At 35.3% G+C, this 25,374-nt stretch overlaps 2 protein-coding genes across 3 annotated transcripts in view; one reads left to right on the plus strand and one right to left on the minus strand.

Moving 5' to 3' along the window:
- The window catches only part of LOC106791352, a 5,350-nt gene extending 3,109 nt beyond the window's left edge, over positions 1–2,241 (minus strand). Inside the window, exon 1 of the mRNA XM_014756926.1 lies at positions 1,841–2,241. The gene's annotated coding sequence lies outside the window, so the exon portion shown is untranslated. The remainder of the gene's footprint in view (positions 1–1,840) is intronic.
- Positions 2,242–3,285: 1,044 nt separating this feature from the next.
- The window catches only part of LOC106791354 (janus kinase and microtubule-interacting protein 1-like), a 31,107-nt gene continuing 9,018 nt past the window's right edge, over positions 3,286–25,374 (plus strand). The window contains exons 1-6 of one of the 2 annotated variants that reach the window (XM_014756927.1): positions 3,286–3,467; positions 5,752–6,103; positions 6,435–6,791; positions 7,530–7,845; positions 8,331–8,444; positions 10,876–10,983. In XM_014756927.1, coding sequence (XP_014612413.1) covers positions 3,443–3,467; positions 5,752–6,103; positions 6,435–6,791; positions 7,530–7,845; positions 8,331–8,444; positions 10,876–10,983 — 1,272 coding nt within the window. In that variant the 5' untranslated portion in view covers positions 3,286–3,442. The remainder of the gene's footprint in view (positions 3,468–5,751; positions 6,104–6,434; positions 6,792–7,529; positions 7,846–8,330; positions 8,445–10,875; positions 10,984–25,374) is intronic. The other variant, XM_014756928.1, reaches the window with a different exon arrangement.

The raw sequence follows: 25,374 nt of genomic DNA on the forward strand, positions 1-25,374 counted from the left end.
TATATATTATATATTTATTCATTGTATTTTTTTTTCTTTTCCTTTTAATTCTATCGAATATTTTATTTCTTTGACGAATATAAAATATTGTAAGAAACTTTTGCGAAATTCGATTCGTGCGAAACGTTCAAACGAGTAGAATTGAATTATGCATACAGGAAAACAAGATATAGAGCTAATTGATTCGAATGCATAATGTGACTTATTTTAGCTTTCGCACAATTCACATATTTTAACAATGTAGAATGTGTATCCGATCGTGATATCTAAAATGCAATAAAGGAAAAAATAGTTTTTTAAGTTGGTAATCTTGAAATAGAAAAAAAAAAACAATGTTTCGTTGTCATACCTTCGAGTCCAATTGAACGTTTTGACAAGGAATAAAAAACATTATCTAATCTCTTCGATTCCGTGATCTAATCATACCGACTGTTTGTTAGAAGAAAAAAGAAAAAAAAATAGAAGAGCAAAGAAAACCGAAAGAAGAGAGTCATTATCGTATCGAGAACATTGACGATTCGCGAAGCACAGGAGAGAAAGTTATCGAAATCGTGAAAAACGTGCAAAAGAAAATGTGAAATCTGTTTGTGAAAATAAAACAAACAAAAAAATAAAAAGAAAAAAGGAATTGATCAATCATTTAACAATTTCATAAATGTTGTTGCTAGCTAAAAGGATAACGGGATATAATTGGATACAAAAATATTTCAATATTAAGACGAAAAAAAAGAAAAAGAAACAGCTGAAAGGTAATTTCGATTAAAATAAGTATTTATGCGTTTCATTTCCATAAAGAAAAGAATCTCGAGGTTTTTTATTTTTTAATAGAATCAATAATATTTTCATTTTCGATCATCTTTTCACGACGAAGTCGTTAAATTTTCACGCTAGATTTCAAAGTTCACGAACTTTTCCTCGAATCGAACTATCGATTCGGATCGACGAACGAAGGAGTCTACTAGTTTTCATGGTCGTTGATGCATGAATGATTCAGCCGATGGTACGGAAGAATACCTTTGTGTATCAGGAATATAAAGAGTTAGAGAATGGGGTTTATATATTTTGTCGTAGGAAAAAGTTGTCGCAGTGATAATTTCATTGTACCGTTCGACTTTTTTATGCACCATGCAGTAAAATCATGATGGAAGGAGGGCGCCTGACAGTCGATATTCGAAGGTCTTTAGATAGTTCGATAGTTTTAGAGAAAAATGATCCCTAAATAATATCCCTGTAACATCATTTGAGAAGTGTCTATTTTTAGAATACACTTTTTATCATTCGACTTGATAGAGATGCAGAAGACGAGCCAAGACAATCATTATTTTATTGTCTTTAAATTATTTGATAAGTTATACAATTGTCAATGAATACAATTATTATAATATAGAATGAAATTTATTAATGAGAAATTCTATTCGACTTAAAGTTGACGTTAGTTAGCGTTTTTCTCTTTTTCTATTTTTCGAAATCGATTAGTTTGCTATTTCCGAACCCTGTCCTCTTATTTTTCTTAGATACTCTTATAAAAATGATTATATAAATCTCACAGGGGTTTATCGATAGGGTATAACCGTAAATTGTTTCGCGAGATGCAGTCCTTGGTCGATAATAATTTACTCCTTAATAATCGGACGTAAACAATAATCAAACACGCAAAATGGATTTTGATTGTCTAACGATAAGTATCGTTACTACAATTGATCCTACTACTAACGTTCCAAGTCTGAATAATATCCGAATGAAAAAGCATCATCGAAATTATAAGATTTTCTTATTTTGCAATCACTTCCAACAACAACGAACAACAATATCATCTATATACATATACATATATACAAACCTATAAACGAAGAAAGAGTAAGACACAATATATCCACCATTCGAATACAACACACTGTAAATAGACACTCACGGATATTCACCTGGCATATACATGTATATATATATATACACACACTCACACATATATATATTTCACTGGACAATGAAAATGGTCTTTCTCGTGAATTGATCGAAATGTAAAGAAAATTCAGTTTATGTTATCTTTAATAAATGAATTAAAAGCAAATATCTAGGTAATTAGTAAACCTAAAAAAAAAATAATTTCTAAGATGTTGCTAACTCGAATTAGGGGTGAGAGAGAGAGAGAGAGACAGACACACACGTACGTAGTTGTTGAACGCAGCAGGACGCGCGAACCGGAGGAGATTGTCTCCCTGGGCTTTACACGGTCGACGCTCGGCTTCGAACCTTCTCGGGGAGGGGGCGGGGGCGGGATGCGAAGGGGGGGTTGTTGCTTAGTGCACAGGCGTCGATCGATATGAACGCGAACGGAAAGCCACCCTCTCACGATTCGCGACTCTCCTTCGCCGGCTACTCGTGCCTTAGGTTACTCGACTCGCAACCCCTAGGCACTCCCGATACTATGTAGTACACCTCTCTTATTTTCTTCCTTTACCTTTTTTCCCTCACCACCCCATCCCTCACTCTCTGTCCCGCTTGTGATACTATTGTTAGAAATTATTATACCTCTTTCTATTATACTTTTCATATTTTTTCCCTAATGGACGAGTTAGTTAATTTGAAACTTTTGTTTATTTTTTTGCAACATGATTATATCCGATTTTTTCTCCTTTTTTTTTTATTCAATTTATCAGTATTGTAATCTTACGCAAACGTATGCGTTTATTGTCAAATAGTAACAACGAATAAACTCGTATAATCTTGCCTAATTTTTGTGTTCACGAATTAGTGGCATGTTTTTATTTTCCTTTTCAAATGATAATTTACTTTGTACGATATATGGTGTAATCTTTATGAAATAAAATGTTTAAAATCCCAATATGAAAACTCATGGTTTGTTGTGTTACTTTATCTGATTTCTTGGGATTGGAAGCAATCTTCTATTTTTCTATAGATGCAATATATTACGTATCTATCGTGTAAAAACATAATTAGGTGCAGAAATTAGTTAAATCTCAGGAAAAATATTTAGCAAAGTTGGCTGTAGGTAATTTGACGATTAAATATATCACGATAGATACACGTAGATAGAAATGGAAGAAAAGAAAGAAAGAGACACTTGGACGAGACCTTTTTTATGACACGTCCGTGCACACATACGAAATATTACGTGTTTGCAAACGTAAAAACGTTTATATACGTATACGTGTGGGTGTCGAGGTTTACTAACGCAACAGAGATAGAATGATCGTGACGACGGTGGATCGTGGTTGGAAAAGATGAGATGAAGCTAAATAGAGACGAGGATAAAACCGAGCGACGAGAACGGTCGTCGTGCTCGGTTACATATAACTCTCTTCTCTGTGCTTGCTGCCAGTGTAGTTTAGGCTTTTAGTTAGTGACGGTGTCTCTCACGCGTTGGACCCACCCAGGAAAAACCTACATTTTCCTACGAAACCATCTTCAAAACTGCCGAATCATGCAAAATCGTCCTTATGAAATCGGTGAGTCCTTTACGAAACCGATGAATACTTATAAAACAATCTCTTTTTTTCTCATTCTTATTTTTTTCCCCCCAAATATTATTTCGTTCTTTTCTTTAACCCCTTTGACATAGAATGACGAGTCTGACTCGTGTCAAATGCTTTAATTAAAAATTAATAATTAATATTAAAAGAAAAAAAAAGAAAAAAAAGTTATTATAACAGGACGAAGTCCTAATAAAAAGAAGAAGAAGAATTAATTTTTATTTTAATTTCATTTAATTTGTGTATGTCAAGGGATTAAGAGGCAGATAGTCGAATTTTTCTTCATTGGCAGGCATAAAATTGAATTTGCACGACGCCCATTACATCCGTCACTTTTCCAGTTGAAAACGCAAAAACTCGATATATCCCGTGGTTTTGATAATGCACAAGATTAGAAAATTAGACGACCTAAAGTTAAATTGTTCGAAGGAGAATGGACGATCGAGTTTCCAGCCGATGACGCAACGAGTTAATCCGATCTACCTTTACGATTATTCCACACACATCTTTGAATAACGTGCGCGCTGCTTGCTGCTTCTTTCTTTCATCATTTTTTCATCGAAAAGTTCAACCCTTTCATCAATTTCTCATAATATCATTTATGATTTTGTAGCTTGTCTCTTCCTAGTTCGTAATATTCGTTGAGATGTCATTGTCAATATCGCAATTCGTAAGGAGGAAAGCTTTGCGCCCGCACAAGTCACTTTCTCTCTGTTCTCTAAACGAGTTTAATACCGCGCCTATGCGAATTCTATCGAAAGCGTATACATATAAACGGAATACATATGTGCGAGAGACACACTTTCGAATCCTACCCTCACCGAACTCCCGTCCTCCCCCCATCTATTCTCTCTATTTTCGAATCTTCGTCCCCTCGAGCAAAAGCTCAGTTTCCCTTAGAATACTGTCATAGTTTTTCGACTAAAATGTAATAAATAAATAGATACGTCCAATCGGGGGTAAGTATTTTGCGCAACTTCGTTTAAGCAAAGAGGAAATATCAACAATAGGAACAATACAACTATATGACAATTATTTCCTTGAAGAGAAAAAACGTGGCGACTTGGAACAGAACGGAACGGAACGGAACGGAACGGAAGGGGCACGACCAATGCGGGCCAAAGCACTGTGGTGCTATTCATAGCACAGCTACATAATCTATCTTTCTCTTTCTCTCTCTGTCTCTCTCTTTCTCTCTCTCTCTCTCTCTCTCTCTCTCTCTCTCTCTCTCTCTGTTTTCACACGTACATACGTAGGACAGTATCAGTTTGAAACCACGATGAACGGAGCGTGCAATAAAGAGGTAGGTTGGTTGGTTGGTTGGNCTCTCTCTCTCTCTCTCTCTCTCTCTCTCTCTCTCTCTCTCTCTCTATCTCTGTTTTCACACGTACATACGTAGGACAGTATCAGTTTGAAACCACGATGAACGGAGCGTGCAATAAAGAGGTAGGTTGGTTGGTTGGTTGGTTGGTGTGTTCCACGCACCGGCACCGGCACCGGCACCAGCACCGACACCGGGAATCGGCGTTCCCGCTGGATCAATGATGCTCCACGATAACAAAGTGCTATTTCAAAAGTTTGCCGTGTTCGAGATAGAAAGAGACGGAAATTTCAATTCACCAATACTTCGATTTATTCGACGGTTCAATTATTGCTTCAAATTAATAACTTTTTTTTATTACTTACTTTACCTTTTCATTTTTCTTCTTGCGCGTCCAACGAACATATTATCGTCGTTATCGTAACTTCTTTCCACAATTTAATGCATTAGTGTGCGGCGTATAGTTTCTGAGTGAGATATTTCGATTGTTCAACGTACCCCTCCTATGATCGTCTAGCCTCGCCCTACCACCCTATTTGGTCTCCTTTTTATATTTTTATCTAATTGTTTATCTACATTGGTAAAAATAAGAAGCTCTCTTTTCTTACGGATTCCTTTGTGCTCCTGACATTAACAAAATATAATGTCACTTTTAAATGTCAATAAATTATATTGATTCCTGGGGCTTATAGAATGCGATGAATTTTCTACAGGGTTCACGACCGGTGTAAACTAAGTAAATATCATCTATTTGAAAAGTTAAAAAGTTAAAAAAATATATAATAAAAAAAAATACAGTTGCATTTGCAGTTGCAGTTGCAGTTGCAGTTGCAGTTGTAGTTGCATTTGCAGTTGCAGTTGCATTTGCAATTGAGGTACCACTGGGACTTCGTGGAAAATGAAAAGTAAACAATGTTCGTTGTCGATGAAATTTTTCAGCGACGATGACGAGCCTCGCCGCGGGAGACACCGTCAAACCGAACAATTCGACGACTAACTCAACGACGAACGGGGGGGAAGAATCTTCCGTGATAATAAGTGCCAATGATCCGCGTGTTCAGTGTACTAGAAAACGAAGACGATTGGATTTTTCTACAACGGCCACGGATATTCCCCAAAAGACGCTACGACGCAACGAAAGGGATAATAATGACTACGACGCTAATCATTTTCTTCTCGTCGATTTTTATCAAATTTCGCAATCGGTTAAGCCTGAGAAAAAAAAGAAGTTTAGCCAAGATAATGACGTTACTCGCGACCTTCATTATTTTTCTTCTAATCAAAGAAAAAGGTATAAGTATATGACGATTATTTGTGATAACATATTAATGGAGTCGTTTATTTTCAAAATGGCGTAAGCTCATTTATGTTCAAATCGACATATTGAAGTATTTGCGTTAGATTGTTAATTTAAAAATATAGATAACAGATAAAACAGTAGAATAATGTTTATTTGGTTTCTAAAGGTGTCAAATTTATCATCCCAATTAGCATAATTAACATTATTTATGAAATAATATGTTTTTTTTTATGACTATGATTGGATTTACGGCACTTTCCAAATAAACGACTCAATTTTAATAGAAAAAAATATAAGATTCGTAATACATTTGTAATTATAGCAAAAGATTGTCGAAAAGGCCGGACGAAAGAGAATGCCAAGAAAAAAGACGGATCGAAAGCGATACTTGTGTAGAAAACATTAAGAGAAAGAAACAGGAACAGGATACATCTGTAAAAAGGCTCGTCCTTTCGAATAATAACGTTAAAGACGAGTCTGGTAGACTGAGAAAAACGATACAGTGGCTCGAGGAAGGTGCGCGTAGATTGCGAGAGGATCTTGCAAATGCAAGAACCGAATTGCACGAGGAAAGAAGGGCCGCGAAGTTAGTCAAAAGAGAAATCGAAACGGCCATTAGGGAAGCAAAGGCCACCGAAGCTACCAAGTATCAACTTATCATCTCGGAATTGAAGACCAGGTAAGGTTTATAAGTTGAACTTGATCAATCTGTTCAAATGTCATGGCATTTATCGTTTTTTCCGAGTAATACGGGCTTTAATTCTTCATCGAGCTTTTAATGTCAGCGCTACAGTTATTACATAATACTATTTCTGGATTTAATTAAACGTGTTAATTATCAAAGTTCATTGAATTTTTATAATGCTTAACAACGATATTATTAATCGAGTATATACAAATTTTACGATAACTTTAACGTTAAATTTTTATTCTGACACGTTATATATATATATATATATATAAATATTTATTATAGTTAATATTTTTTTAATTATTATAGTTTAGAACGATCGATTAAATTATCATACGATCCTTGATATCAAATTTGATTTCGAAAGATTATTAAAGTAATGATCCAAGTTGATATTCATTTTCAATCTGATGGAAATCAAAAAATTGAAAACTATCGGATACTATAGTTAAAAAATGCGAACGAGCTTACGGTAGAAGTAGACGTTAAAGTTTACGAGGTCGCGCGGGAGAGATAAAAAAGAAATGATGCTGATGGAAAGTAGAAAAGTATAATAAAAAAAGGAAAAAGAAAAAGAAAAAGGAAAAGAAAAAATCATGCGAGTGTTGTGAGCGACGCGACGCGAGCATCAAACTTCCATCCTTATTTTGGTTGTTCTTTTTTTCATTCCACGAGTCTCTCTCTTACACACACATACATTTATATTCTGTCTCAATCTCTGTTCAGACTGTCTCGTGGCAGCTCGGCAGAATCGAATTGCACGTCGCCGTCGCCGTCACTGTTGCTATCGTCGTCGTTGTCGTCGTCATCGAAGGTGGACCTCGTAAAGGAAGATAATCGAAAACGCGAAATATCGGCAATGAAGAAGAGGCTCGTCGAATCCGAAAATACGATAAGAAAGCTCAAGTTGGATAGTTTGAATTTGCAGGGAAAGGGCGCCCCCTGCAAGCTCGATGGGTCGACTTGTGCCGAGGTCCGGCGCCTTCAAACTGAAATTCACGCTTTACGCGCGAATAACGATAAACTCGAGGCGAAATTACGTGTAAGTGGAATATTACTAAATATATATAAATATTATATCTCCTTTTAATCGATTACCATACTAAAAACACCTTTTCCTACAGTTACATTACGTTTCAATCATTTCTGTTACTCATAAATTATAATACATAGTATCTATTTATTTACTCGAATTCCATCGTGATTAATTATATTTTTCTACGAAGATAGAAAATTGATCATATGTTCGTTAAATATAGTAAATATTTCGAGATAATTATACGTTGACCGTGCTGTAATTTACGTACCGAGATGACCTCAAGTACGGTCAAGCTATTTCTGTAGTATTCAGACGTGCATACTATATACTCGCACAGAACGAGTCTGCCTAGTCACGCTTTTACACGAATTAACAGGCGTTGTGTTGCATTCGAATCTCTTTTACAATTCTATTTCTATTATAAAGTAATATAAACCCTTAATAATCTCTCTCGTAATTGGAATGAAAAAGTTTCGTTTTTCATTTAGATCGCCACAGATGCCGAAAAAGCACGAGCGGCCGAATTACGGATTCAACATGAGAATCACGAGGCCGAACTCGCCGCATTACGAAAATCTTTGAGAAGCGAAACGATTAAAATGGTGAGTTTACAAATACACACGAATATTATTATATATATTTTCTCTTTCGCATTGTAAATTATCTCACCCCTTCGCAATGATAATAATCGATCTCTCTCTCTCTTTTGACTTGTCCTACTACGACTTTCGGTACACTACGAATAATCGTATAATCTATGCGAAAGAGAGGAAGGAAAAGAACAGAAAAAAAAAGAAATAAAAGAGGAGCCTGGAAGGAATAATAGTTCTCTCACGAGAACTGCGATACGGAATTCGCAAGGAATGCGAAAATTCGTTCGATCGAGGGTGCTTATTAAAAAATTGTGCCCTCGAGGTCTAGTCCCGGTCGGTTGGAAAATTATTGACCGTTCTCATCCGCGATAAACCACGTTATCTCGGTGGACAAGATTTTTGTTGTCAGTAGGACGACCAATTTTTTGCCTCCCTTTTTGCCATTATACGAAATCTTCGAATATTTCCCACGCTATTTATAGGTGGGTATAGCATTATTTCTGTGAATGGGCACTCGCGAAGAGCCCAACCATCAAAAACGTTTTTCATTAGTCTTCTCGTAATAATAAACGAGAGACCCTTGATATACTGTTGTATCGATGCTTTTGCTTCGTGATCAATTTACTTCGTCCCAACGGTACTCCTCGTTTTTTCTTCATTTAATAGACTTGTAAAAGAGAAATTTAATATCTAATGCAAATTTATCTAGATATTATAAGAAAGTTAATTGTACCTTTTACTTATTTTTATCTTATATATGTACAAGGTGTCGCGCACGTTACGAATTGCAATGCATAAAATTATCGTTCATTTTTTTTATTTTCCTTGATAAGTTTTGATCCCGCGGTAAACAAACAATTTCCGAGTCTAAAAGAGAAAACAAAGGATGGGAAAAATAAATGAACGAAGGGAAATGCAGCTAAGCTTTTTAATAAAATTACTCTCTCGTCTATTACTTGCTTGCCTACACGTCGACCAACTTTAATCAGTTTACTATAACGTTTCAATGCTATGTGCTCTACCTTCATTCAATTTAGTTTCCGTTTTAATTCGATTTAACTAGACCTAACTAGATATATCTATTTTATTATCGTTCAACAAACATAAGATAATATTGTAATCTTAGAATAATTGAAAGAAGGACACAAGTTATTTTTTCCAACTTTCAAATATATTTTTCTGAATAGCATCGAAGAAAAAAAGGAAACTATAATATAACGTTATTATTTTATTCTTATGAAAGAAAAATGAAAAAGAATAATGACGTCGTTAAAAATAATTTAATATGAAATTGATGTAAACGTGTATTTATTATCGAGCATAAAATATCGAATAATCATTGAATTTATTTTCAAGGTATTACGTAAATCTTACATGCATAGACGTATTTGAACTTATGATCCCGTCGTGAGCCCTTTGTTAATTTTTCTATTTCTATCTCTGACGTTTACAAATGAGCCTATGGTTCACGGAACGCATTGTACTTGTATAAATCGCAATGACATTCGAATTATACCTACCGCATTGCTGACGTAAATACCATCTCGATCGAATGCCGGGCAATCGGCCAAGTACCGAATGATCATAGCGGAAGGGATTAGTACCAATTAAAAGGGACACCGAATAAAAAAACTCAACAAAGTTATAATTATTGTTTCTCCGTAAATTCAAATATTTTCCTGCCTGCTCAGCGAAAAACGTGTTTTCTACCGTTTTCTAATATATTATATAAATAAATGAATGAAAATTTTCATGAATCACCCTAATATATATATATGATAGGGAAAAAAAGGCAAAAAGACATTGGAACGAATAAAAATTCTAGGAATTTCCGATTGAATTGGAATAATCATTCGGAGCTCTCACCAAGTTTACATTTGTATCTAAAGGATCACTCTTTGCTACTTGGAGGGCACTTCACTTTAATGGAAGTCGCTTTACTCGTTATCGCGAGGAACCCATAAACGCAGACACCGGGTTTATTTCCTACCACGTGAGTGCACATATTTCGGATGAATAGGGCGCGACGATACGCGTTCGAAATTCGCGCGTTGCTAAGGTGACCAAGGCCCTGGAGGCCACCAGCTCTTGGTGAGAGCTTCTCGAAAGCGGTACGAAAAGGGACCGATTCTCCATCTTTTTTTTCTTTTTTTTTTTTCTTTTTTTTTTTTCTTTTTTTTTTTTCTTTTTTTTTTTTATTTCTTACCTACAAGTGTAAGAGCAACAGAAAGAGAAAGAGATCGAATGTTTCATTTTACTTTTTGCAACTTTCGCCATGCGAGTATCGATCCTTTCTCGAGCATTCACACACGCACGCAGGCACGCATTCACACACGCACGCACGCACGCACGCACGCATTCACGCACGCACGCGCGCAGATTCTTGTCATTTCTCTTTTTCTCTTTTTTCCTTTTTTATCTCCTTTTCTTCTCATCGTAGATGGACGAAATGCGAGGAAAGAGTCGCGAGATCGAGAAGCTTTCGAAGTTACTTCAGACAGAGAACTCCCGGAAACAAAGAAAGACGGCCCAGAAAGACGACTCCTCGGTGAGTTATTTATTATTTAATACTAGATTTACCAGCTATTTTGATATATCTATATATATAGTATATACCTAGATATACTATTTCTACCAAAACCAGTCAAAATGACTGGTCTTTAAAAATAGTGATTAGCCAAGTAAAACTAGCAATAGCAACAAATATATATATNTATATATATATATATATATATATATATATATATATATATAAGATAATATAAAGTTCATAAAACTGATTCTTTAGTTATAGCTACAAAAGTCATGAAAGAAAATGTTAAATGCAAGTAGGAATTTTAAATTGAAATTTCAAGAACCCAGTCATTTTGACTGGTCTGGTAAATCTAGCGTTAATAACTACCATTGTATTTTATATTATTGTTGCATAGGATGATGCATAGGAAACCCTAGTTATTCCGATTTATAATATTTATCGGAATGAGGAAAAAGTGATGAGAGAACGCGCGAGTAGTGTGTGTGTGTGTGTGTGTGTGTGTGTGTGTGTGCGTGTTTATGTTGGGTCACCAGCATTGTTACATCTCGACGTTTTTCTTAGCGAGTGTGCCTCAGGAAGTTGCTCGTTCTTAGAACGGAACCGTTAGACATTAGAAGTGTATACGCACGCGATAAAGAAGGAAGCTAAAGTCCCTGCACACCTTCCACGAGAATCTTCCACATTCATTCGCCGTGAGCTCGTCTCGACCCGACCCCAGTAAAGGCCGCATTTACCGTAAAGAAAAGAAACAACATTTCGAATACGTTATTACGTGCATACACCCTTTCAATTGATACCATACATTTTACCAATTTGTTTAACTAATCTATTTAATACGTTAACTGCCGTGAGGTCAATTTTTTGATTACAAGGAAAATTAGTTAGGAGTTACTTGTTTCTATAACACAATTGAATTTACAACACGAGTACTATTCATTTTCTAATTCTTGCAAAGAAAGATAAAATTTCGAAGAAAATATTAAATATAAAAATTTAAATAAAGTACCACAGAAAATCCGTTGAGGGTTATTCGAAGAGCTATAAATTCCTCGATCTTATCCGTATTTATAAGGAACAAATAATCATCAAATGATCTACAACGTCTCTATGGTCACCGGTGATCTCGCCATAAAAAAATAGATAAAACACAATAAAACAACGCCGTTTATCAGTGGTAAACAAAATTTCAACAAAATATGTGCATCCCATAATAGAAACAAAAGTATAGACGTGGTAGAAAAATCAGGTAAAAAGTGTCCCGGCAGTCAACGTGTTAATGTATTCTACAAAAATGGATTTGCACCATTTTCAAAATAAACGTTCCAATTGTTATTATAATTACATCAAATTAGACAGAATATATCGTAAACGAATAATACGCATAGAAACTTCAATTGTGTCGATTGATAAATTTGAAAAATAATCTCTCTCTCTCTCTCTCTCTCTCTCTCTCTCTCTCTCTCTCTCTCTCTCTCTCTCTCTCTCTCTTTGCGTATCGATTAGATTGAATAACAATATAAGATAAAAACAAAGATTAGATTATCTAGCGAAAGAAGAAATCTTTCTAGAACTTTGTCTTTCTTGTTTCTTCCGTTTGTTTGCGTTGTCAATGATAATGCATATACATAAGAATCTACTTGTATTACATATACATATATATTATACGTATAGATAAAACGTGGGTCGTACGTACTAAAGTAGATGCATATACGTAAGGGCATTAAACGTGCGCATATTTGAATATAATAATGCACGGTGACTTTGCAACGTGGATAAAAGAATATAAACTTGTGCCTACACTCTAGCCAGTGTCCTTCCTTTAAAGGTTGCAATAGTTGACACAGGACAACTTCTCTTACGAGCTATACTACCAATTATAAAAATTATTCTCCCCTTCGTGGAAATATTGTAAACGCAACAGATGCATCGGGGATAACGCGAGATACGTGGAAAAAACGGAAAGAAAATGAAAAATAATTTACTCTCGCAGACGTGTATTATTGTTTTTCTCGGCGCCCTCCGCAAGTATTCTTTTCTCAGAGCCATCCGAGAATATGATATCTCGAAGAGTATAGAAATCGAGTGGGTGGTTTAACGAGTTATGTGGGTAGACGGACAGGAGGATAGGTTTTGAGAAGAACTCGGTGGGTGTTTAGGTGAGTAGGCTATGACACAAACGGCAAACAAGAATTATTATATATATATGAGTCTATGTAAGTATATGTATTTAGTGGTAAGCGTGCACGTACACACATACATAACGTATCTCTGTGTGTATATATATTATACATATAGTAGTAGTACATAAATTTTGTATGCAAACGTAACAAACGCGTACTCGGTACGTGCGAACATATTACGTTCGAAATAGAAGGAACGATCGGCGTTTCTACACAGGTAAAGAGAGAGAGAGAAAAGAGAGAGAGAGAGAGAGAGAGAGAGAGAGAGAAAAAGAGAAAGAGAAAAAGAAAGAGAGAGGTTCCACCGACTTGGACTTCGGTCTCCCCTTCAGTCTTGCCTGGACGTCAGGCGAGCGCGCATCTCGTCTTTCAAATTGCCATTTTTTTTTCTTATCATTTTCTTTATAAAGCTACCTAATATAATAAAGACGCGCGCAAATCGCGTTGTGCGCGCACACAACGCAACGCACACCTATCGAAATCATTTTTCTTTTTTTTTTCCCCATACGTAGAGTATTTGTCGTATTGTTTTCTTCTTATTCGGGGAAAAAGTTAAATAAAACGATTCGTACGTAAGAGAGATAGAAGAAAGGGATTTTGTGTTTCACGTAGAAAATCTAACTAAAGGGACGACAAAAAAAAAGGAAAAGAAAGGAAAGAAAAAAAGAAAAGAATCGTAGGAGTAGGACTCGGTCGGTGAAAAACGCCGATGTCCGGCACCACCGTCAACGCGGTCCTTTTTCATCCTCGTTATATGTGTTCTCAAGGACAACGCGCGCCTCATGGGGTTCGCGTGGAACGAGGTAAGCACCTTGGATTATTTTTATTTTTTCTTGAATTCGTCTATACGAAAAAACGTTATTTTTAATTAAAATAAATAATAACCACAGAGATCAAGATAATGAGGGAGAAGGAGGAGGAGGAGACGGGGGGTTAAAGAGAAAACGCGTCTCGGTCTCATTTTTTTCGCGTGTCTCTTTTGAGACTTTGTTGCAACTGCAACTGCAACTGCGACTTGTCGAGTTTTGTTGACCTAAAAAGTTAAGACTGCGACACACAAGTACGACGAGTATGTAACGACGTATGTAACGTACTGCATTAGAACGTAGGGAGGAAGAGAGTGGGGAGGGGAGGGAGGAAGGCGTGTGCGGGTGGTGGCCGATTCGATTCTCGTTATCCTCGAGATACGCGTTACTTTTCTTCGATTCAGGTATGAGTGAATACATATATAGATATATATGTATGTATGCATATATAAGCACGCCGCACTAATATATCTATAGAAAATATATAGCACTGTTTGTTCATGCATTTCATCCACGCCCCTCCTTTCTCGCGAGTATGAGATTTCGAGGAATGCAATGCAGGTAGTCAGCAGCTTTATATAATACATATATATGACTATAATAATACATATATATATATATATATATATATATTGGATATATACTAATGAATTGATAGTACGATGATATAGTATATAAAACTATTAAATTTCATTGTCAAGAAAAAAGAAACCAACAACTCTACTCGACCATGAGTCAACGATCTCATTCCCAGGGAAATCGGCATAAGTGTCAGAGGGCTCTGGAACATATATTCTTTGCGTTTCATGTCGCAGAGAGTGAGACGTAGATAGATAGGTAGATAGAGAGAGAGAAAGAGAGAGAGAAAGAGAGAGAGAAAGAGAGAGAGAGAGACCGTGGGAAAGATACACACAGACTCTCCTCGTCTACTTGCTCGAGATTCGCGTTCTAAAGAAAGCTGCAATGCGTGCACACGCTAAGGACGAAATACATAGGCGTTGCCATTGCGAATTGACTTATCGAGTACTCTTGGACAACAACAACGCCGTTTGTCTTTCCGACTTAGCAACTGAGAAAAAGTCGTAAAAATGGATGCAATGCTCGAAAGCTTTTTATTGTTAATAACAAGAATCCACCCTTTATTGTCGTAGTTGAATAGTAAATTGATTTACTAAAAAATAAAAACACAGGTGTGTGTGTGTGTACGTATTTTATGTACACGCGTAAGTAGTTATACTTCTTTGGCGTGTTACAAAACAAAATGACACATAATTAAATTTTAAACATTATAATAAACACTTAGTATTCAATGTTAATGTAAGAAAGTATGGAAAATTATGAGTGTGAATTAAGTAGACAGGAGACAGGAGACAAATTTCAAAAAGAAATTATTCGTAATGAAAATATAATTTTTAAATTGTTAACCTGTTCAAAATTCTCATATCTAGATGCGCATTTTTTTGTTTAAGTTATTTTACGTGGATCAGTATCAATTTTGAAAAATTTGTCTGCTAAATTCTCACTAACAGAAAATGAATTAATATTCTATATATCAATGTTTTTCAAGATATTAACAGTTATATTTTAATATCAATCGCCACCGTATGTAATAATTAAAAACACGTGTTGTTTATATAGAAATGCTAGAATAAATATCTTGAATATAGATAATATCAGTCCGCGCTAAATTTAAAGGGGGATATTTATCGACTAACTTCACTCTCGTCATTTGTTCCCTAACGCGCCAAAAGAAGTATAACTTCAAACAAAAAAAAAACAATTAAGTTAGTTATATACTAAAAGTATATTAATAATGCAGTGGTAGGATATGAAAGAAGAAGAGAAAGAAAATATTAAAAGTCACCAAGATCGAGTATTACGCATAAGCATCATAATGGGATGCGCGGTAGGTCCCATAAAACGCGTTCCCGTCGTGTTGCACACGTTCAAAGTAACACAAAAAGAGAGAGCCTAGGTGCGTTATATGTGTTTTATACAGCACACACAAACGAGCATGTACGAATGGACACATAAGTGGTGCTCGTACCACTACTACCTACCACCCATTTACTACCTACCCCCCTAACTATCTTCATTGTCCTCCTTCGAGGTAAAACACACGACGAATACCAATGACTCTCTTCGCGATGAAACAAGAAAATATAGGAATAGAAGAATAATCAAGAGAAAACCAAGCGATATAACTACGTATAATATAAGTTTCAAATCCTGATTCAGTAGGTTAAAACAATATATTATTTCTTCATTTATAAAATACTCCTCCTATCTACGCCCTGCGTTACAATTTTCTATAATCTATATAATATTTATCTATTTTTTTTTCTTGTTCCTTTAAAAACAAGCATTCTTCTTTTATCCAACGTCGGATTAATAAACTTTTAATATTTGTATTAAAGAAAAAAAGCACAAAAGGTATTTTTCAAATATTCACAATGATCATTATGGAAGAAGAATTTCTAGTTTTTTACTTTTTGTATTAGAATATTATTCTCGTTTTACTGCATTTAAGAAAAGATTCAGTGTGTATATTCCTTGGTTATATTCTCTTTGATAATGCACCAAACGACAAAAGGAAGGAAAAAAAAGTAAGAAAGAGAGAGAGAGAGAGAGAGAAACGCCACGGTAGGTTTTCTCGAGGGACATAAGAAGAATCAGCATCGCAGGAAGTTTTATCGCCGATGGGGGGTAGGGGGAAGGGGGCAGGGAGAGGGAGGGGGTTACACGGCGGTAGGTAGAAAGCACGTAGCCGGATAGCCTACCTATCGGATGATATCATACGTTTGTTCACACATACCATCCCGTATCTATTATTTCTCTTACTCTTTGATTCTATATAATATTGTTAATTTTATTTTATAAAATACCGATCACAAAAATGTCTAATTGTAAGATAAAAATTACAAATGAAAATAATATTATAACGCGATCCGATTGCGTGACAAAATCAAGGTTCTATCGTTTGTCAAGATTGCGATAGGTTAATACGAGAAATACGATGACGGACAATGGTATTGTGAAACTGGGACTAAAGATGAATGGCAAAACCTTGTTTCCTGTGAAGTTTTTTTTCCTAATCTCGAGTTTATACGAAGGTGGTACGCGCGAGCACGCGTATGTGCATTTGCTTAGAAGCGATCACTTTTTATTTCATTTTATTTTTTGATAATATTAGTTTACTGTAACGTTATGTGCATAATAATAATAATAATAATAATATAGGTATAAGAAAGTTTGAAAAAGAAACACACATCTGAAAAAGATGATTATTTGAAAATATAACATAATCGTACTGACAATTATCTTATTCGTGTTTAGTAAAATGCAAGTTAGTACGTATATTAACCGCATCTAACGATGATCAATGCATCTTCGTGTACGAAGATAATTGTACTTTTACTCGTGATCTCGTTGTTGCAAGATGGATTTCTAAACTCAACAAGATATTCGAAATTTAGATGTACTGCTAAACACGACGAGGAGATACGTGTAAGACGATCAGAACACGAACGTTTCGATAATCTATTTTCCCTTGTCTATGGAAACCGAATGATTTATGGTATATCTATCTATCTATCTATCTTTCTCTTTCTCTCTTTCGTTGAACAAGTAACGGTCCAGTTATCGAAGAGAACCTACATACATCGCGAGATCGAAAAGCTGAGAAAGGGGAACAACGTTCTCGTGTTTTCCACCATTACCAAGCCAGAAATGAAGTTTCACTTTGTTTCTAAATCCCCCCCCCCCCCTATCAATTTTCATCGAAATCTTAATCTTGCTATGAAAGTTTTTTGGATCGAGTGAGATTGATATTCGATTTCTTCGATCGATCGATCGATCGACCTGACATATTTTTCTTCTTTTTTTTTCTCGTTAACAATACAAATAATAGGTGTATCTACCGATCTCGAATTGAAACTCGAAAGGTCGTTGGTTACACGTACTCTCGGCACACGGTTGCCACGTTGAGCTACTTTTCGAAAGAAAGTTTCCAATCCCTCAGGCCGTCAGATGTATAAAGGTACATATGAATGTACGTATGTATATATATATATATATATTTACGATGCAATGTGATGCATAGGCCCACGGCCATCGGAGTACTGGACGAGGTCCCTCTCGAGAAATTGTCTCTCCTTCTCGACCAACAGAATTTCACTACCTACTTACAATCCCATACATTTATACATATAGTCCAATGAATAATTGAAGATCCAAGAAAAAAAAGAAAAGAATTATTATAAACAACTATACGAAGTATTAGGTTGGCAATTAAGTGATTGTTTACGGATTTTGTCGATAGACAAAATCACATTTAATTCAGTTTTTTAATAGCAAAGATAAGAAATTAAAAAGAAAAAATCTGCAATCATTTAGTTGTCGACCCAATATTATTTAATTTGTCGATTAGCGAAAGAGAGAAAGAGAGAGAGAGAGAAAAGGGAGAATATTTTTTGGTGGTGGGTGCAATGAGTTGCACGAGAAAGACGTTAATTACGGATGGGAATGCGCATACTCGGTCCAGTATTATTAATAACTCAACCACGAATACCGACTGGAATTACATACCACCAGAGGCGTGAGTCTGCGTAAGCACAGCCTCTCCCACGTTTTGCCGAGTGTATCATTCGTATGATGATGATGATCATCATCATAATAATAATAATAACAAAAAATAATAAACAAAAAATGATGCAAAGAATTCAAGGTTGCATCTTCTTCTTCTTCTTTTTCTTCTTTCTCTTTGTCTCTCTCACACCTTCTCATTTCTCTTTTAACAATCAATCTCAATACATTTATTATGCTCTAAGCGTCAGACAAATTTCAAGATATTGACATTTATCGTTAATCGTAGTAGTCACGTTTTATACGTCGAGATTCTAGCAGTTGCCTTTTCAAACTACTAATTTAATCAGGTTAATCAATTTGAAGTCTTAATGGGTTAAACGTTGCGCCGAGATTCTGCCAAGCGGAAACTACCATAACACGCGACTAACAAATACCAAAGACTTTACGGCTCGTCGTAATGCTTCAAGTTCTACTCATGAGAGCACGTGCGGCTACCTCGTTTGTTCAGGTTTTACGATCGATTCGCACATCCGTGACTTCGAGCACGTGCTTGTCTACTTTGCCATACCAAATGGATCCTGATCGATCACATTTTTTCCCGATTACGTATTTAAATGAATGAATTTATTTTAATTTTAATCCTTTTCGAGTGCGAAACAAAACAAGAAAAGAATTCTAAATAAACAAGGAAGGTAGGGAAAATCTAGGAGCGCATGTACATGCGGATTACTTCCGTTTCTTTTTTTCTTCTTCTTTCGAGAATACATTTCAACTCGACTGCATTGAGATTACTTTTCTTCCTACTCTTTCTATCTTCTTTCTGCAGCAATATAAGACGCATTTGAACCGTGAATGGCCAGAAACAAACTGGACAGGAAGTCGAGACCCCGATCACGTAGTCCGCCGTTCCGTCGTTCCTTAACAGGATCTTTGCCTTCGTACGACACGTCGGACGGCATACCGACGATAATTGGCCCACGAGCACGAGACCGACTATGTAACATCCTTTTTTATTATTCTTTTTATTTGTTCGTATTATTAAATGGTTATATATATATAAATGTTTGCATTAACATAAATTTATAAAACGTATTTTCGATTGGAGATTGAAAAAGTTAGGAAAGGCGGCGAGATTATTGTCGCCGAGATCAGGTGAAAGTGAGTACGAGACGGTACGTGGCCAAGGTTTTGCCGCAGGGTCCTTGCAAAGCGTAGCACGTATCCTTTTAGGTCCGGTCTATGTGTTTGCAGAATAGTAGTCGGTGATATACACCATCGTACCTGCGACTTTGATTTGAAATTACGATCACGCTAAATTTATACAACGTGCCACCGTCAAAGATTTGTCCCTTTTCTCTGCCGTTACCATTTTCATTTTCTTTTTTTTTACTTTTTCAAACAATTAGCCCCAGGGGCTGGTTAGAAGAGAAATCATCGAGAGAGATATTTGTTTATTCGTGCATTTATGCATTGACGGTATTTACCCATTGATTACATAACAAGAAATAAATATTGATAAATATAGAAATATAAATATATATATATATATAGAGAAATTAACAATAAATAAAAGAAATATATCTATATCTATTTGTATGATTTATCAGTCGATTAGAAGACCGTTCAAACTGTTAAACCAAGCATAACAAATGAAATTTGGAATCGTTGGACGTAATCTAGAAAATACGCCTCGGAGGTTGGCATCTATCAGCCAATCCTGTCAAGGTGTTTTCATTTGTGGGAGTATAAACGTGAGTTCTTGAGCTTCCCAAGCAATTCAACGAGTACCTCAAAGGCCTTAGTGCGTGCGTTAACGAGGCCAATGAGAACTCAGACGACAGGTCTAACTAAAGATCCAAAAGGAAAGAAAGAGAGAGAGAGAGAAAGAGAGAGAGAGTGAGACAGAGAATGCGCGTTCCAACGATTCTCCTTTTATAGCTCATATCCATATCCATATAATACATGATTCGATAGCATGAAACATCCTGCACGATGAGCCTGTAATCGCATAATTACTCCCTCCAGCTACAGACGAACAGAAAGAGAAAAAGAGAGAGAGAGAGAGAGGGACAAAGAAAGAAACTGGGGATAATGAACGAAGGAAGTATATACAAAATAATACTTGTGTGGTTCAACAGTCTCATCAGTTCTGACGTCAATTCATATGACTTACGAAGAAAACCTTTCGGGGTCTCTTTCGGACCTTTTCGGATCAGTCGTTTAATTGGAAAACCATTATCGATTGTTGGTGTCACGAAAGATAATATATTTCTAAGACAATATATTTCTTTTACACGAATTTTTTTGATACGTATTCTTCGTGTCAAATGAACGTATATATCGTGTAAAAAGAAAATTAAGTGTACTACATTCAATTAAAAATATTATATAATTTATATCAATTGTGTATACATATAGTATTGTAATAATTGTTTGTAATAACGAGACGAGGACAGGTGGAGTGTGTGCAAAAAAAATGCGTATCTTGTCCCAAAGAAGAAAAGGATTAAAGAAAGAGAAAGAGAGAAGCAGGAATAACGGTAAGGCGATACGCACTCGTTTCACCTGTCCCAATATGCTTATACTCGATACAGTCAGTGGGCCGACTCCAAAGTGGCTCGCAGTTCGCGGGAAGAGTGCGGGAAGAGTGCGGTGAGAGAGGGGGGTATAAGATAAAGAGAAAGATGAAAAGAGAGACGAAATTATCCCGGTTCTTCTTTTACCTTTCCGCTACTTCTCGGTGTCCTAGTACAACGACTTAGGCGAAAATTGATACATGTTTTAATGCTTAGAATCTGTCCGTTTGTCTGTCTTTTTCTCTATTTATCTATCTATCTATCTATCTATCTATGAAGTCTTCTAGTACCGTTCCCTGACTTATGACAATAAGAAGCCTACAGCTATCTCGTACAGTTGTTGCTTTGTTGAATTGAAAATTAAAATAGAAATAACGTTAAAGGCTGATTTCATCTGACGTTTATATATACACGTATATATATACTTCAAATATTCAAATTTTATATAAACATCTTAATGATTTTATCGTACGTATGCTTAATCGTTAATATTTTATTTAAAAAGTAATATGATCCTTAATCAGAGATAGTGTAAATAATATCCAATTGGAACGTTCTATTACGCAAAAGATGATTCTAATCGAGACAACTGATTTCATCGGTATGATTTTATATCCTTATTAGAAAGTATTCAATGATTTTATGCAATAATACTTTTAGAAAAAAAAGAAGAAAGAAAAAGAAAAAAGAATTTGAAGATCCATACGCGCGCGTAACGCCCACGCGTTCACTTCGTATTAAAAAAATTAGAATAATAAGAATCGAAAGCGTACACGATTCCTGAGGCATAGATATATTTACATATTCTTCTCTCTCGTCATTAATCATCTATGAATTGAATCATACCGATTGAAATAGCACGTGTGCTGGTGATGAATGAAATTACCAGAAGCAATTTCCAGGGAAGAAAAAAAAAAATAACGCACCGACCGGATATCATGGGAATCATTTCAGTCCATTGGTCCCCGGCTTTTTTTCAATTCGAAAGATACGATTTTCGAGGGAACGTTAACGATAAGAAAACGATAAAACCTCGAAGAAGAAAACCGAAAGATGATCGGGTTCTGCGAAAAAAGCATTGGCGACAACAAACGACGAGAAACATGCTTCCGATCGTGAATAGAAGAAAGGATACAGGTTGTCTTTTCTAAAAAAAGAAAAAAAAAGAGAGAGAGAGAGATTGATTTACCGTTTACTTATGCGCATAAACGTTGAAGAAGGTATCGCTTGCGAAAAGATTTCGTAGAAACTCGCACGTCGAGAAGAGAAATCGCCGGAGTTGTCGATCGATGTTCTTTCTTCATTGAAAGACCAACTTCCGTCTCTCGAACCCATCTTGTTCTTATATATTTAGTTAGAGGTATATGGTGTGTGTGCGTGTGTGTATGTGTATGGGCAAATATGTAAATATATATATATGGAAAAAAATAAATATCTTGTATGTGTTTGCATTCGATAGCCAGCTTGTAAATGCTGGACACATCGTTGTATGTTACTCAACGACGAGATAAGAAGAAAGCGCATTACAACTTCTGTTATCTTCTGCAAGTGTCCTTTCAAATAGCAATATAATGTTACACCGATGTGAAATCGTCCACTTGTGTACTTTTAAATCTTCCTTCTTTAAACTTATCACATTTACATTAGCCATATTGGAAATACTATTATTTATAATAATTATTAACAACAACAAATTTTCTTTCATAGATACAATATGAGCGTTTTGTATTAAAAAATTATCATCAAATATCGCGTAACGATACATAGATACGCTGCGAAGCACGTTTTGAAACACAACTGGTAGAACGTGGTGGTGCATCTTGCACCACCATAATAAAACAAGTTCGAATCGTGAGGGCACGTTCGTGTCGAAACCAAACATAGCGAAATTGTGTGTGTGTGTGTGTGTGTGTGTAGTCCGCAAAAATATGATACATCAATTTGTATTTTTCTGTTAGATCTACGTTTTATATTAAAAAATAAAAAATAAAAGACACGTGAAAAAATTGTCAACCTATTAATAAATGATTTGTATTAATCGTCTTTCGAATAAATTATAATATTTAAATAGTATATATATATATATATATATATATATATATGTATGTATGGCATATGTGTGTGTGTGTATGTGTGTAAAAAAATGTGTGTCTCTATGAACTCGTGCTTTTGAAGTAAAACCCTGGGGAAACGTGGCATTTAACGAGCGCAAAGAGAAACGAGTTTGGATTGTGTGGGCACGTGTGTGTCTCGAAACGAGACGGGCCAACAGACATTTACATACCTGTGTATATAGCGCAAAGTGCATAACGCGCCAAGTGCATGCAAGGTGTATTCGACTCTCTCTCTTTCTCTCTTTGACAAAAGGGACAATCGGAAAGGGAAAAAGACTCTTTTATATATGCCATTTATGTATTTCGAAACCGTCTTTTAGTTCAATTTCACCCCTGTAGTTCAATTTTTAAAAAATAATCGATAAAATATTAGGATTTATATTAATACATGTGTGTGTGTGTGTGTGTGTATCACAGGGAAATTGGACAAGGTAAAAAAATAAATCAGAACGTTATGTTTTGATCTTGTTGAACGTTTCGTCCCGTTCATTGAGACTTCTTCAGCAACTATAAAATATATTACATAATTTTAAAAATACATTATTCATCAAAACATTTAATAAATAGATATTAAAAATTATCTCGATCATCAATGTTCAGAGTTTTCTATGTATTAAAAAGACATACATTATTAGATTTTTAATAATAAACTACACTAAGCATATATAAATCATTTTTATATAATATAGGGATATTATGCAAGGGATTTTATTTGATATTTTGATATTTTATACAAATGGACGAAACGTTTGACAAGATGAAAATATAATGTTCTGATTTATTTTTTACCTTGCCCCCAACTTCTCTCTCTGATACATTTATTAATCATTTTATTTTTCGACGTGTGATAAACAAACAATTGATTAGGATTTATAATTTTTCTTCTAATCGGTCTTCCCTTTCTCTCTCCCTTTCTATCATTTCTTATCGATATACAAAGAATGTATGCAAGTCGATAAGGATAACGAAGGCGAGAGGCGTTCGTTCATTCGGTCGAGTTGGCTGGCTGACTGGCTGGCTGACTGGCTGGCTGGTTATGTTTGCTTCTCTCTCTCATTCTCTGTGTTAGGGGGCCAACCTAACGGTCCTTCCAAGATGATACGATGCGGCACCTTATACGTTTGTGATACTTCTTGCAGCATCTTCCTTGATACGTGAAACTTTTACCTCGTTTTCAATACACACAACCATCTCGAATTGTTCATCCTCGTTCTAATCGAATTATAATTCACATCTCAGAGATCTTTTCATTTATATTAAATTAATATTTTATACACGTTTCCTCATTTGCAGTGTAATAATGTTTTTCAATTATCATTTCTCTCTCGTGTTTGAATAGGATATACATATATATAGATTTTCCATAAATCTAACTGTTCTCGTTCATTTTGATTTCTCATTTAATTTTCAATAACTCCTTCTATCTAGATCTCATTCTATTATTCAACAATCGCATGATCGAAGAGTAGTCAAGTACGTATCATTTTAGTGATCAACGAACAATAGAATTGATCATTAATGCTGGTAATTACCCGTCTATCCAATTTATTTCTTATTCCATAACGTATGAATAACAGTTAAATAGTACTTATCTACATTTGATATATTCCTATTTATTCTCGCGTCGAGAATCATTAGATATAAATAAAAAACGTTATAATGTAAACTATCTTTAGTAAGATTCATTATGTGGGTTATTTCCTGGGTTTCGTTTTATTACGGAGAAAGCAAAAAAAAAAAAAGAAAAAAAAAGGAAAGAAGCAAAGGAACGTATTGATTGCAGGATCAAAGTTCATTACCTGAATAGAGTTCTTGTTTAAAATTGTACGATTATCATAATCGAAGATACGTAAATTTCTCTTTTAACCATCACGTGAACGTTCACATTCTTTGTAATGAATATAATAAAATGTTTATATATGTTTTTTTTACTGGCCCAAGTCAAATTTTTATTGTCGCATAAAGGTTAAAAGTTCCGGTAAAAGTAAAACCGTTCGTTCGTTCATTCATTCGTTCGTTTATTTCTTTACAAACGATAAAGAATAGGTGTCACACCGAAGATTTCTGCTTTTTCAATAATTTCTTCTTGACGAGTCGAAAGTTGATTTCCCAAGAGTAACGCTAAATCATCGGAAAGCTC

Source organism: Polistes canadensis, unplaced genomic scaffold, assembly GCF_001313835.1.
Source record: "Polistes canadensis isolate GaletaPanama2010 unplaced genomic scaffold, ASM131383v1 scaffold_300, whole genome shotgun sequence".
Taxonomy (NCBI): Eukaryota; Metazoa; Arthropoda; class Insecta; order Hymenoptera; family Vespidae; genus Polistes; species Polistes canadensis.